The 13261-nt window shown below is 56.0% G+C and overlaps 1 protein-coding gene across 2 annotated transcripts in view; it reads left to right on the top strand.

The window, feature by feature from the left end:
- ALOXE3 (arachidonate lipoxygenase 3) overlaps positions 1-13261 on the top strand; it is a 20149-nt gene that overhangs the window by 2352 nt on the left and 4536 nt on the right. For both annotated transcript variants that reach the window (XM_044921541.1, XM_044921540.1), the window contains exons 4-15: positions 359-440; positions 736-855; positions 1013-1138; positions 3944-4047; positions 4349-4521; positions 5176-5319; positions 5397-5600; positions 5696-5782; positions 6188-6357; positions 6919-7040; positions 10798-10898; positions 11459-11629. In XM_044921541.1, coding sequence (XP_044777476.1) covers positions 359-440; positions 736-855; positions 1013-1138; positions 3944-4047; positions 4349-4521; positions 5176-5319; positions 5397-5600; positions 5696-5782; positions 6188-6357; positions 6919-7040; positions 10798-10898; positions 11459-11629 — 1604 coding nt within the window. The remainder of the gene's footprint in view (positions 1-358; positions 441-735; positions 856-1012; positions 1139-3943; positions 4048-4348; positions 4522-5175; positions 5320-5396; positions 5601-5695; positions 5783-6187; positions 6358-6918; positions 7041-10797; positions 10899-11458; positions 11630-13261) is intronic.

The raw sequence follows: 13261 nt of genomic DNA, 5'->3' as shown, positions 1-13261 counted from the left end.
ATCCTAGAATTTCCATCTGTCCACCACTTCCCAAAATATACTCATTCATCAATCATTTGTCAAGTGCACATTATGAGCACAGTGTGGGCCCCACACGAGGTGCCAGGAATACTACATTGTAAATTACTACAATGTAATTTCTGCCCCCAAAGAGTCCTGGGAAGGAGACAAAAGTACAATTAGGACGATCGTTACAATTTGGGGGTGAGGTTGTCTTGCGTCCCTTCTGCTGATGAATGCGCGAAGAACATGGGGTGTCCTTGTCAACTGAGGGATTGGGTTCAAGGGTTAGGGCGTTCAGGCAAGCTTCACCCTTTGAAAAGAGACGTATATGATGAGTACTTTTCATTCCCCACAGCAAAAACTATTTGTCAGGACTCCCTTCCCCTTCTTCTGGACCACAGGAAACGGGAACTCCAGGGCCGACAGGAATGTTACCGGTGAGGATGGCCTAATTTGACTTCTTCCCCCACCTTTATGCTGACCTCAGCCTCAATCAGACTGTCACTAAATCTGACCTCAGATCCAACCTTGGGGGCTCGGCTCCGATCAGGACCCTTATGTAACCCTAACTTCCATCTGAGGTTGACCCCAAGTCTAGACCCAGAATGCGAGTACCGATCATTGTCCCAAGAGCATCAGTGTATCCACACTCAACCCCTCCCCCAGCTGCCCTTGATGGTTTTTTTTACCCTAAGTTTGACTAGCCACCCCTGACCTCTCTCCCTCCGGAAGCTGGAAAGTTTACGCCCCCGGCTTCCCCGGCATGATAGACGTCAGCAGCTTTGAGGAGATGGAGACAGACAAGAAGTTTGCCTTGACCAAGATGATGCCTCGGGCAGACCCAGGGGACAGGTGAGAGGGGTGACCCCGAGGTTCTGGCAGGGAGGTGGCTTCAGGTTGGGTGGGAGGCCAGAGGCAGGGGAGGATCCAGGGAAGGAATGACGGGGAGTGGGCTTTAAGTCTGTCTGACCGGTGTCTGTCTTTCTGCCTCCCCCGCCGCCCTCCACAGCAGTGGGAATCGGCACCTGCCTGGCTTCACCATGAAGATTGACTTCCCGTCCCTGATGCACATGGAACCCAACATTCGCTACTCAGCCACCAAGACGGCCTCCCTGCTCTTCAACGCCATCCCTGCGTAAGGCCACTGCCCTCCCCGCCCTCCTGTCACTCTCCCATCTGCCCCCACCCTGCCAGGCATATCCGCACCTCTGTTCCCGGTCTCCCCTTCTCTGTCCCCTGTCTCCCCCTGTCTGTCCCCGGTCTCCCCCTCTCTGGCCCCAGTCTCCCCCTTCTCTCTCCATTCTCTGTCTGCCCATCATCTCCTCTTGCTCCTTTGCCATCCCTTTTCTTTCCAGTTCTCAAATCTATGCAATGAACCGAGCACCTTCTCGGTGTAGAGTTTGGTGCTGTCTTGAGTAAGACAAGGAGGCCTGGCCCTAAAGTTTTAAGGAAGTGAAGTCAGACCAGCTCCTGTTCAGATTCCAGAACCAACACCTTCCAATGGTGTGACCTTGATCTTCACATAGTCTCTAAACAGTTTCCTCATTTGTAAAATGACAGTAAAACCCATGCCTACATCATAGGTCTGGGGGAGAGGAAGCGAGATGACACCCAGTGCAAAACAATCTCTCAGTGGATGTGACCACGTGTTAGGATGTCATCTTCCACCATGAGGAGCTCAGTGCCCCTAGGGAGAGGTGTGGCATAGTTAATTAGGAACCGAGGGGCCATTAGCAGCTCGAGTCCACAGCTGAGGCTCTGAGTGTGACTGATGGAGGGGGTCCTGTCGACGCTCATGACCAGAGTCAGCCAGGGTGAGCAGGGGCCAGCAGGTGGCTCCCGGGAAGGCAGGTGGGACTGAAGCAGGCTTTGGGCCATGGAGAGGAGAGGTGAGCAGAGAGGGGGTGGGTCCTGGGCAAAGCCAGGTTCGTTTGGGGAGGACGGAGAGGCTCGGCTGGCCATCTGTGCAGGGACTGCATTAGAAGGCACAGAGGAGGGCGCCTGGGTGGCTCAGTTGGTTAAGCGACTGCCTTCGGCTCAGGTCATGATCCTGGAGTCCCGGGATCGAGTCCCATATCGGGCTCCCTGCTCAGCAGGGGGTCTGCTTCTCCCTCTGCCCTCTTCCCTCTCGTGCTCTCTGTCTCTCATTCCCTCTCTCTCAAATAAATAAATAAAATCTTTTAAAAAAAAAGAAGGCACAGAGGAGTCCGGGCCAAGGGGCTGGATCCTCATCCTCGGGGCTTCTGTGCTCAGCTGAATCTTTGGGAGAAGGGCTAGTGGGAGAGGGCCAGAGGTGGGGTGAGCGGGGAGCTGGGGAGTGTCCTGGCTGGAGCGCAAGGTGGTCGCAGGTGGCTTGGGCCTCAGGGCAAGGATCCGTGAGAGGCCCTGGCAGGGCTGAGGGACCAGGGTCGCCTGAGCTGGTCCCCAGATGGGCATGTGGGTCTAAACAAAGGAAGGCCCAGAAGACCCCTAGGACAGGGCTCGATCCCAGGACCCCCAGATCATGACCTGAGCCGAAGGCAGAGGCTTCATCAACTGAGCCTCCCAGGCGCCCCTCCTTGCTCTCTGCTTTAACACAGAGCTCCCGCCCGGTGTTTCGCCTCTTTGGGGACTTACGGGGCAGGTACCCGGGAAATGCTGTGGACCGAGGGGCGGGCAGCTCAGGCGACACTCAGGAAGTTGTCCCCGGGCTTGTGAGGTCATGGTGCCCACACCCTTTGGGGCACCTGAGCACGTTTGCACAGCCTCCCTCACCCACCACTTGCCACAAACCCACCTGGTAGGCGTTGCGGTCCCTTCCATTTAACTTGGTGCAGGCAGTGAGTGGTTATTATGAATCGGTATGTCCGGGCATCCAGGGCCAGTCCTGGCCCTAAGGGGCCCATAGTGTCGTGTGTAATAAAGGGTGTCAGGAGGACACTGGATTTACCGTGTAACGCAGGGAGGGAGGAGCCTTTTGTGGAAGATACACAGCAGGTGCATGTTTGTGGGGTGTCAGGCCGTGCCCCCCTGGTGGACTGTGTGTCTTAGGTAGGTTTGATAGTAGGTGGAGATGTCGGATGCAGCTCTCCACGAGACGCACAGCTTCAGAAACTTCAAACAGTACAGACATCCACAAAGTGAAAAGTGCACGGTGCCCCCAGGCTGCCGCCCCCCCCGCCTTTTACCAGTCTGGTGTACAAAGTACACCTCTGGTTATGTGTGGTGAGAAGGCTGTGGTTGGTCGGGACGGGCTGGTGGCAGATGTCCCAGCCAGACAGGGGCCGGCGAAGGTCCGTGATTAGATGGAAGCTTGGAGAAAGGCCAAGGCACCAGTGGAGATTGGCCGTGTGCACCAGTGGGCGCGCCCATGTGGAGTCACCCTTACAGAGCCTCAGCTGGTCACTAGACTTTTCTTTTTTTTTTTTTTTTAGATTTATTTATTTGACAGAGAGAGAGAGACAGCGAGAGCAGGAACACAAGCAGGGGGAGTGGGAGAGGGAGAAGCAGGCTTCTCGCCGATCAGAGAGCCCGACACGGGACTCGATCCTAGGACTCTGGGATCATGACCTGAGCCGAAGGCAGACGCTTAACGACTGAGCCACCCAGGCGCCCCATGGTCACTAGACTTTTTTTTTTTTTTTTTTAAGATTTTATTTATTTATTCATGAGAGATAGAGAGAGAGAGGCAGAGGCAGAGGGAGAAGCAGGCTCCCCATGGAGCAGGGAGCCCGATGCGGGACTCGATCCCAGGACCCTGGGATCATGACCTGAGCCGAAGGCAGACGCTTAACCGACTGAGCCACCCAGGCATCCCGGTCACTAGACTTTTCTAACGGGCACACTGTCAGGCCCCTCTGCTCTGGATGTTGACCTGGTCAGGTCCCTCCAGGCCTCCAGGCTGGGGGCACAGTGCCCCGGGGCAGCCCCAGGCCCCAGCCTCGCTTCCCCTCCCCCTCAGGTCCTTGGGCATGAAGCTCCGCGGGCTGCTGGACCGCAAGGGCTCCTGGAAGAAGCTGGATGACATCCGGAATATCTTCTGGTGCCACAAGACGGTGATTTCAGGTGCGCAGAGCCAGGCGGATGTCTGTCCCCCACCCTACTCCGTGCCCCGAACCCTCTGCCCCATCCTGGCAAGAGGCCCTTTTTCAGCCCTCTCAGGGAGACCGTGGGACCCCCGAGAGAGGGGCTCCTGGTTTCATGGGTGGCCACCGCACAGATTCCCCTTAGGAGCTCACGCCACCTCCCCTTCCTCTGGGAGGGGACAGGGATAGGGGAGTGAGGGGAGTGGGGACAGAGAGATACCCTGCTTGCCTGGGAGACCGTCAGGGCTGGATCTCGGGAAGCCCCCTCTTTTGCCCCCTAGAGTACGTTACGGAGCATTGGTGCGAGGACCCCTTCTTCGGGTACCAGTACCTGAACGGTGTCAATCCCGTCATGCTCCACTGCCTCTCCAGCTTGCCCAGCAAGCTGCCCATCACCAATGACATGGTGGCCCCTTTGCTGGGACCCAACACCTGCCTGCAGACGGAACTAGAGGTGGGTGAGGGGCCATTATGGACAAGGCATGGGCGTGGAGGGCAGGGATGGGATGGCTGGGGCTGGGCATGGCTGGAAGCCTGAGGTGAGGCTTGGTGGATGGTAGGAGGGAGCAGGACAGCATGGAAGAGAAGGTCCTGCCCGTGTTCTGGGGCCTCCAAGATCCCCAGTGCTGAGGCCCAAAGAAAGCGATTTTAGGACAGGTGGAAGGCAGTGCCGCCGCATGCAAGGGGGACAGTCACGGAGACTAGGAGCTCCGAGGGCGTGGGAGAAGATGGTGATCAGTCTCTCTGGGGCAGCCAAGCCCTCAGGCATCCTCCAGAAGGCTGGAGATGGGGCGGTCAGTTCTCAGTGTGTGGTCATTTTCCTGTTGTTGAATATACTGACAGGGTCACTGAGTTGAGAGAGCAGGAAGGGCCAGGTATGGGGGGGGCCGGGGAGAGGATGCCAGCTTATCCAGGTGGGAGGTGGCGCACCAGGGACTCAGCTGGGCCTCATTCCGGACATTCTGGGGAGGGTGGGGTACCTCACTCTGGCCGGGAGTGCAGGCACCAAGCATTACTGAGGCCCCGGCTTGGGGGGGAGTGGGCGGGGAACAGAGAGGGCAGCGCAGCGCGGGTCGGAGGGCGCTGTGAGCCTGTGTGCCTTCCGCAGAGGGGCAACCTCTTCCTAGCCGACTACTGGATCCTGGCGGAGGCCCCAGTCCACTGCCTCAACGACCGCCCCCAGTACGTGGCCGCCCCGCTCTGCCTGCTGTGGCTCAACCCGCAGGGGGCGCTGGTGCCCCTGGCCATCCAGGTGAGACCTGGGGCGGGATTCCGGGGGCGGCACACTAGCAGTTTTGAGACTCACCCCCTTATTATTCTTGGGCGCAGCTCAGCCAGACCCCCGGGCCGGACAGCCCCATCTTTCTGCCCACTGACTCTTACTGGGACTGGCTGCTGGCCAAGACGTGGGTGCGCAACTCCGAGTTCCTGGTGCACGAGAACAACACACACTTTCTGTGCACGCATTTGCTGTGCGAGGCCTTCGCCATGGCCACGCTGCGTCAGCTGCCGCTCTGCCATCCTATCTACAAGGTCTGTGTGGCCCCCGGGCGGGCGCCAGAGGAGGGGGGGGGCAGCTCGGCCTGCTCCCCTGACCCTCGGCTCCTGGGCCCTCATCCCGCCCGCAGCTCCTGCTCCCGCACACTCGCTACACGCTGCAGGTGAACACCATCGCGCGGGCCACGCTGCTCAACCCCGAGGGCCTTGTGGACAAGGTGCCCGCCCGCCCCCTCGCTGAAGCCCCGCCCCCAAGCCTCTTCAGCCTCCAATCCCACTTCACCGTCCCTGCCAGACCCATTCCCTCAAGCCCCGCCTCTCCCTACCGAGTCCCCTACTTGCCCCGCCCACAAGCCCGGGCCCCGCCCCCTCGGGCCCGGCTTCCGAAGTCTCCCGCAGGCGGGCAGGGCAGCCCCCCTAGATCGCATTCCCTGGCCGACCCTGCTCCGGCGTCACTGCTTTCTTTCAGTTACCAAATACCTAGGGAGTTCCTCCCATGCACGTAGTAGGGCCGCAACCTCTGCAGCCCGCGTCAGTCCCTGCGGGGGTTTGACCCGTGGTCTTGGACTCCTTGATTAACTGGCCTCGTTCCGTCCCCAAGCCGAGCTGTGTTGTGTTCTCAGGTCACCTCGGTCGGGAGGCAAGGCCTCCTCTACCTCATGAGCACCGCTCTGGCCCACTTCACCTACACCGATTTCTGCCTTCCGGACAGCGTGCGGGCCCGCGGCGTCCTGGCCATCCCCAACTACCATTACCGGGACGACGGCCTGAAGATCTGGGCGGCCATTGAGAGGTGCGGGGTGCGGGCCCAGGACCCTGCAACCAGTCTGGCCCCAGCAGGGCCTCCTGGCCCAGGGTCAGTGTGGACCCCTGTTCTCATGCAGGCTGGGGAGCTTGGGGCTGGGGGTCGCAGGTGCTTCAGGCCCTACCAGGGAGCACCCCCAGGGTGAGAGTTAGGATTGGGGTCCTCAATGAAATGGCAGGTAGCTGCAGGCTGGGGAGGGGCTGGGCTGTTCGCAGCGGAGGAAGGAGAGGACAGGGTGTCCAGAGGAATGGGGGGGGGTGGCAGGTGCCACAGTGAGGTGTGGGCTAGGGCCCCCAGGCTCTCCTCAGTGCACTCCCCACCCCCAGACCCCTGGGTGGGAAGGAGGCTCAGAGCACCCATGACTCAGGAGTGGCCAAACCTGGGCCCTCGGGTTCCCTCTGGATCTGGAGGTTCCCACTGGACCGTGGTGGGCTCTCGGTGGCCCCTGGCTGTCTGGCTCCCCCCAGCCTGAGTGGCATTGGGCCTTGGATTTTTGGCCAGGCCTGAGCCCCAGGTCACCCCCGTGGCACGAGCATCTCTTTCCTGCAGCTTTGTCTCCGAAATCGTGGGCTACTATTATCCCAGCGATGCATCTGTGCAGCAGGACTCGGAGCTGCAGGCTTGGGTCGGCGAGATTTTTGCTTGGGCGTTCCTGGGCCGGGAAAGCTCAGGTATCCCATCCCCCAACCACAAGCTCCCAGTGCCCTGGTGTTCCCTCTGGCCTCACCTGTTCCTTAGTTCTTGTTTATGGACAAGCCTTTGAGGTACATCCTGTTATTAGCCCTGCTGAACAGATGAGGAACAGGCACAGAGAAAGCTTTGCAGGTAGTGGCCAGAGGCGGGATCCAGAGCCGGCTCTCACGGTCTCCAGAGTCCTTGCCTGCAGGCACTACACTGTGACCCTCTGGTTCTTCCTCGACTTTTACTCGAGCCTGTCCATCCACCGCTGCTTGCTGAGCTCTGTGGGTGTGTCCCATCATGTGGTAGGAGCATCTCCAGCCTCAAAGGTTGAGGGTTCTGGAACCTTCTCTCATACTTCTTCGTGCTTGTCCCACCAGGTGGCCCCTCTAGCCACCAACCTCTCTCATTTCTTTTGGCCTCATGGAGAGACGTGGTCCTGCTGCCGCCTGATTCTTCCTTATTAATACCTGTCCCCCCTTCTGACGTCCCCCCTTCTGACACTGCCCGAGAGGATTTTGAGACCCATGGACCCCAGTGGCCCCCTCTTCCTCCTCCTTTGCTTAACTTCAGCAGACCACCCTCCCTTCCTTAGTCTTCCCTTAGCCCCAGGGAGGGAACATCCTCTGAGCCTCCCACTTCCTCCCGGGCCTCTGCCATGTCCCTGTCCCAGCCGTTGGCTTGTCCTGCCTGGGATTCTGTCTCCTCTCTACCCTCCCGTGATGGACTGATCCTTTCTCCCATTTCTCCTCTGCAGCTGATTCCAGACTTGGAAATGCCCCTGCCCCCCATTCCCTGAAGAACTTTCCATTTTTGCTGCTTTCTCATTGTCACCCTTGAGACCAGCACACAAAAACTACCAGCTACAGGTTCTGAGACTTTTTTTTTTCCTTTAGACAACAAATTTTAAACATACAGAAAAGTAGAGAGTATAACGTAATGCACACCCATTCACCCACTGCCCAGAATCCACAAGCATTCATTTGATTAATCTGTTGCTTTTATTTATTGCTGAAGTCTTTTAAATTACATCTATTTCATATTTTACTCCCAATCAATATGCAACTCAAAAAAACCCCATTTTTCTACACAATCACAATACTGTCATCACGCTTGACAAAATTGGAAATAAACTCCAATATGGCGCATGTAGAGGGAGAAGCAGACTCCCCACTGAGCAGGACGCCTGATGTGGGGCTCGATCCCAGGACCCCGGGATCATTACTTGACCTGAAGGGCTCGATCCCGGGACCCCAGGATCATTACCTGAGCTGAAGGCAGATGCTTCACCGACTGAGCCACCCAGGAGCCCCTCTTTTGGATCTTTAAAGGATGACCAGTCCCCTGCTTTGCAAGCCCACTGTTAATCCTGGGCTGACCTGATCCTGACTGCTTCCTCCCCCAAGGGCAGTTTTCTTTTTTTTCCTCTTTGGGGTTGTTTCTTATTTAAGACCTGGGGCGGCAGTGCGTCTAATTATTGTTGGCTGATTCTCCTATCTCACTTTATTCAAACTGTCTCTTACTCAGTACATCAGAGCAATCTTCAGACGGACAACCGTCTCTGACACTGCACACTTATCGCAGATTCCTGGTTTAAGACAAGGCACACTCATTCATTAACTTCAGTCAGTGTGACTTTTGCTTCCATATTTCACGGGGAACAAATTAACAATGGGAACTAAGAAAAATCCCCAGAGGGCCTGACTTCTTTTGCCTTTTAATCTCGGCCCTTCCAGGTTAGACTATCTACCCCGAAGGGAACATCCCAGAAAATTCCCACAGGCTCCCAAGTCAGACGCCCGGTCCTTCCTCCAACCCTCTGCATCCTCACTGCAAACTCTGAAGCTGTCTTTGGCTCCCACTCTGTCTTCCTGTTTCCCTATATCCAGTTGGGTGGCCAATTCCTCTTGTCGCCATCATGTCCCACTGTCACCACCCAGTCCCGGTCCTCATACTGTGGCAGCTTCTTCTCTACCGGCCTCATCGTTCCCAGCTTCTTGCTGCCTGCCCGTCAGGTTGTGGGGCCGCCACCCTGATAATCCTCCGGAATTGTGCCCAGAAACCCTGTGGCCTGGCACATGCTTTGGCCTCACCTCCAATAAGTACCCTCCCTGCCCCTTTGCCTTGCTGATGCCTCATTCCTTCCCGATCTGCCTTCTTACCTTCTTAGTCCAGTCAACCAATAATTACTGGGCTCTTAATATTAAGTATTGTTCCAGCGGCCGGGGTTTAGCAGTGAACATGATGGATGAAACTCCTGGCCTTCACGGAGCTTCCCATTCTAGCGGGGAGATTCGGAGAATCACCAGACAAATATGTCAGGGGGTGGGCTAGGGGAGCTCAGGAAAAGGAAACAGCACGTTGAGGTAGGGGGGTTATTTCAGCTTGGCTGTCCGGGAAGGCCTCTCGGAGGAGGTGACATTTGAGTAGAGAGCTAGTTCTGCGGATAACTGGTTTTAGCAAGGGGGTGATGTGATCGGATTTATGATTCTAAAGTCTCAGCAGCTCTGGCCTGCTGGGGCAAGGGTGGAAGCAGGTGGGTTCATACAGGAAGTATTTGCCGATATGCGCGGCACGAGATAAAAAGGAAAGAGCGCACAGACTGTGGTCTGAGCGACTGGATAAAGCGACCAGAATGGGACCACCGTAGGAGGGACAGATCTGGGGAGTGAGTGGGGAAGGGGGCCAAGCATCAGGGTTTGCAGGGGTGACGTCTGAGAGGCCGTGTAGACACCCACCTTGGAGTGTCAGGTGGCAGCCACAGAGTTATGCCCTCGGCTGCATCTAGAATTCAGGGGCCAGGTGGAGCGGGAGGTGTGAATTTGGGAGTCATCGGCCGGTGGGAAGAGGTTAAATCCATCGATTTGGACGAGAGCAATGCTGTACAGAGAGGGGAGGACCCAGGGCTGAGCCTGAAAATGCCTTCTTCCTCTGTCATCTTTCTCCCATTCAGAGCTCACCCACCCTTGTCTTCCTGCAGGGAAGTCTCCCCTAAGCGCCTCAGCCCCAGTGTCTGTCTCTGCGCTGCCTGTGCTCTCCTCAGAGAGCCAAGCCCTGGTCTTGGAGCCCCCTTTTGCTTCCATCACTGCGAACTTATGAGTAACACACTCTGGTCACCTGCCTTTGTCACTAAGCCCAGCTGTGGACGATCCGCCACTGAGTGCTTGGACAAATCTTGGTGAACTGGGTAGAATTAAATTATTAAGGGCTGGGGCGCCTGGGTGGCTCAGTCTGTTGGGCATCCGGATCTTGGTTTTGGCTCGGGTCCTGATCTCGGTGTTCCTGGGATTGAGCCCCGCGTCAGGCTCTGTGCTGGGCCGGAAGATTCTCTCTCTCCCTCTCCCTCCCTCTCTGCCCCTACCCCCATTCTCATTCTCTCAAATAAATAAATAAATAAATCTTAAAAAAAAATCATTAAGTGCTATCAGGGGTTGCAGATAGAAGTGGGGAGAAGATCCAACTTGGCTGTCAACTTGAACTTGGGTCCTCTCTAGTGAGCTCTGCTGGCTGGGCATTTTCTGGTCTGATCCCAGTGGCCAGCTCCTATCCCGACCCCCTTCAGAGACCGCAAACCTTGGTGATGACCGTCCCTAACCTCAGCCCAGCCCTAATCTTAGTGAAAAGACAGTGGTGGCCAAATGCTCAGCCCTCTCATCCTCACTCTCCCCTTGCGGTGAGCCCCAGCCCTGAGCTGCCCCCAGGAATGCGGTCCTCTCCCTCCACACCCTTTTCCCTTCCTCCCACACCCAGGCTTCCCACGCTGGCTGTGCACTCCAGGAGAGCTGGTGAAGTTCCTCACTGCAATCATCTTCAACTGCTCCGCCCAGCACGCCGCTGTCAACAGTGGGCAGGTGAGGTGGCAGGGGGCAGGCCTGGGGGCACTGGGCTCTGCAAGGTTGGGCTCAGCACTGGACGTGAGGCCAGAGTTGGGGTTGAGAGCATGGGTGGGTCGGAGTTGAGGTGGGTTCACTGGGTGGAGTGAGGGAGTGAAGGGCCAGTGTTGGATGAAGACTGGGGTGGAGCGGGGTTCAGGATTGTAATGGTGACTCCAGCTAGTGTTTTGTAGGGAGTAAAACCTATAGGGCCTGTCGTGGTAGGACCCAGCCAAGGGGAGTATCAGGCTGTGCTGGTGGCATGCGAGCCCTTTGACTAGGGCCCTCTTTGGGTTCTGCTCCTTCCTTGGTGATTCACTCCACCCAGTCCTGGAACATTGGGTGGGGAGTGACAAGGGGTGAGCCTCCCACCCCACTTCTGGAACTTTCTACCCTATACCCCTCCCTCTCTTCTCTTTCCACCATCCCTTCATTTCTCAACTGCAAGTACTGGGATGGTAGGGGCAGGATCAGGGATGATGAAGGAGCTGGTTCTCCCACTCTGGCCAGCTGACTCAACTGGGGTGGGGTCTCTACAGCATGACTTTGGGGCCTGGATGCCCAATACCCCGTCATCCATGAGGCAGCCCCCACCCCAGACCAAGGGGACCGCCACCCTGAAGAGTTACCTAGACACCCTCCCAGAAGTGAATATCACCTGTAACAACCTTCTCCTCTTCTGGTTGGTCAGCCAGGAGCCCAAAGACCAGGTGTGTATGGGGTGTAGGGTGGGGTGGGGGTGGGGGTTTACAGGGCCGAGGCAGTGGCAGTGGTGGTAGCTGTTCCAAGGGGACTTGGGGACTGAGTGCTGCCATTTATGCCCACTGCTGAGTTTGTCTTGGGTTCCTCAGTTTCTTTAGGAATTGATAATTGATCCCCAAAGACATACATCAAAGCAAATACCAGTTTAGTGGCTGGAGCAAAATGTCTATCAAATTCACCAGTTTACCAATCCACCCATCCATCCATCCATCCATGCATTCATCCATGCATTCATCCATCCACTTATTCATCCATCAACCATTCATCCATTAACTGCTCATCCATTCATCTAAACATTCAACACACATTATTTTGGATAGTTCCCACATGTCAAGATGGCACTGGGCACATAAAGCTGAATGAGACCTTCCTGCTTTCAGGAATCCTATGGTCTAGTTGAGGAGACACACAGGGACATGAAAAAGCCCATCACAGTGTTGTAGGAATCATTTATGTACAAACACATACTTCATGAGCATTTGCAATGTGCCAGACATTGGGAGGCAGATATGAACCCTATCCTCATGAGCTTAATCTCGTAATAGAGGTGAGAATGGGGACTTGTGGAACCGGACCGAGTCTGGGTGAACCCAGGAAGGCTTCTTGGAGGAAGTGACATCAAAGCTGAAACCCGTAGGACAAGTAGGAGCTCGGCAGACAAAGGAAGAGCAGGGTTAGTTTCTAGACAAGAAGAAGGACACAACCAAGTGAAACAAAGTGAAGATGAGTCCGTTGGTGTGTTGGTAGGATTGTAAATGTTTCAGTGAGGGCACAGTGTTCATTCAGAGGAGGATGGGGAGCCACTGAAGAGCTTTACGCCCCGGAGTGACATGGCTGAATTTGTGTTTTAGCAAGGGCACGTGGACGGTTGGGAGGGGCAATTCTAGGCAGCAACAGGCGAGGAGGCTGTCAGGTCGGCTTGGCCAGGGGAACAGCCCCTTAATCCCTGGTTACCAATATTTTCATTCACATGTGGGGTCATCAATCCCACCTCTGCCCTCCTGGTCTTGTTCACAAGCCCTCTGACATCACAGGAATGTCCTCATTTCTCATGCTTGACTCCATTGGTGCAGGTGCATGTTATCTTCCTAACAAGTTTTAATTACCATCTCAAGGCCTGGGAATGCCAGGAACTCATCCCTGGATCCTGCTCCTTTCTGGTCCCATTTCCCAAGGACTTGGAGACGTTATTATTATTATTTTTTCATTATAAAGGAAAACCCTCTGGGGTTCTTTTTGTCTACTCACAGAATACTCTATTACTATTCCCAGTACTCTCATTCAATACTTCTAGCCACTGAATGTGTGTGGGACGAGTGGGGTGTCAGATAATTTAACTCAGTTCTGACACTCTCCTTGCAGAAAGTGGCAGGTCCTACGGGTTCAGACTCAGTCCCAAAAGACTGCCATGCCCCCCCGATGCCAACCTCAAGCCCAGGTTGTCACCTGGGCTTCTGACCCACCAGCTAAAAATCAATGGTTTACTCCATAGGTGCAGGTGCATGTTATCTTCCTAACAAGTTTTAATTACCATCCAAGTCCTTGGGAAATGGGACCAGAAAGGAGCAGGATCCAGGGAT

The sequence above is a fragment of the Neomonachus schauinslandi genome, chromosome 15 (genome assembly GCF_002201575.2).
Source record: "Neomonachus schauinslandi chromosome 15, ASM220157v2, whole genome shotgun sequence".
NCBI classification, from domain to species: Eukaryota; Metazoa; Chordata; class Mammalia; order Carnivora; family Phocidae; genus Neomonachus; species Neomonachus schauinslandi.
Note: the sequence above shows the minus strand (reverse complement) of the source record. Positions and strands in the feature narration are given on the sequence as shown.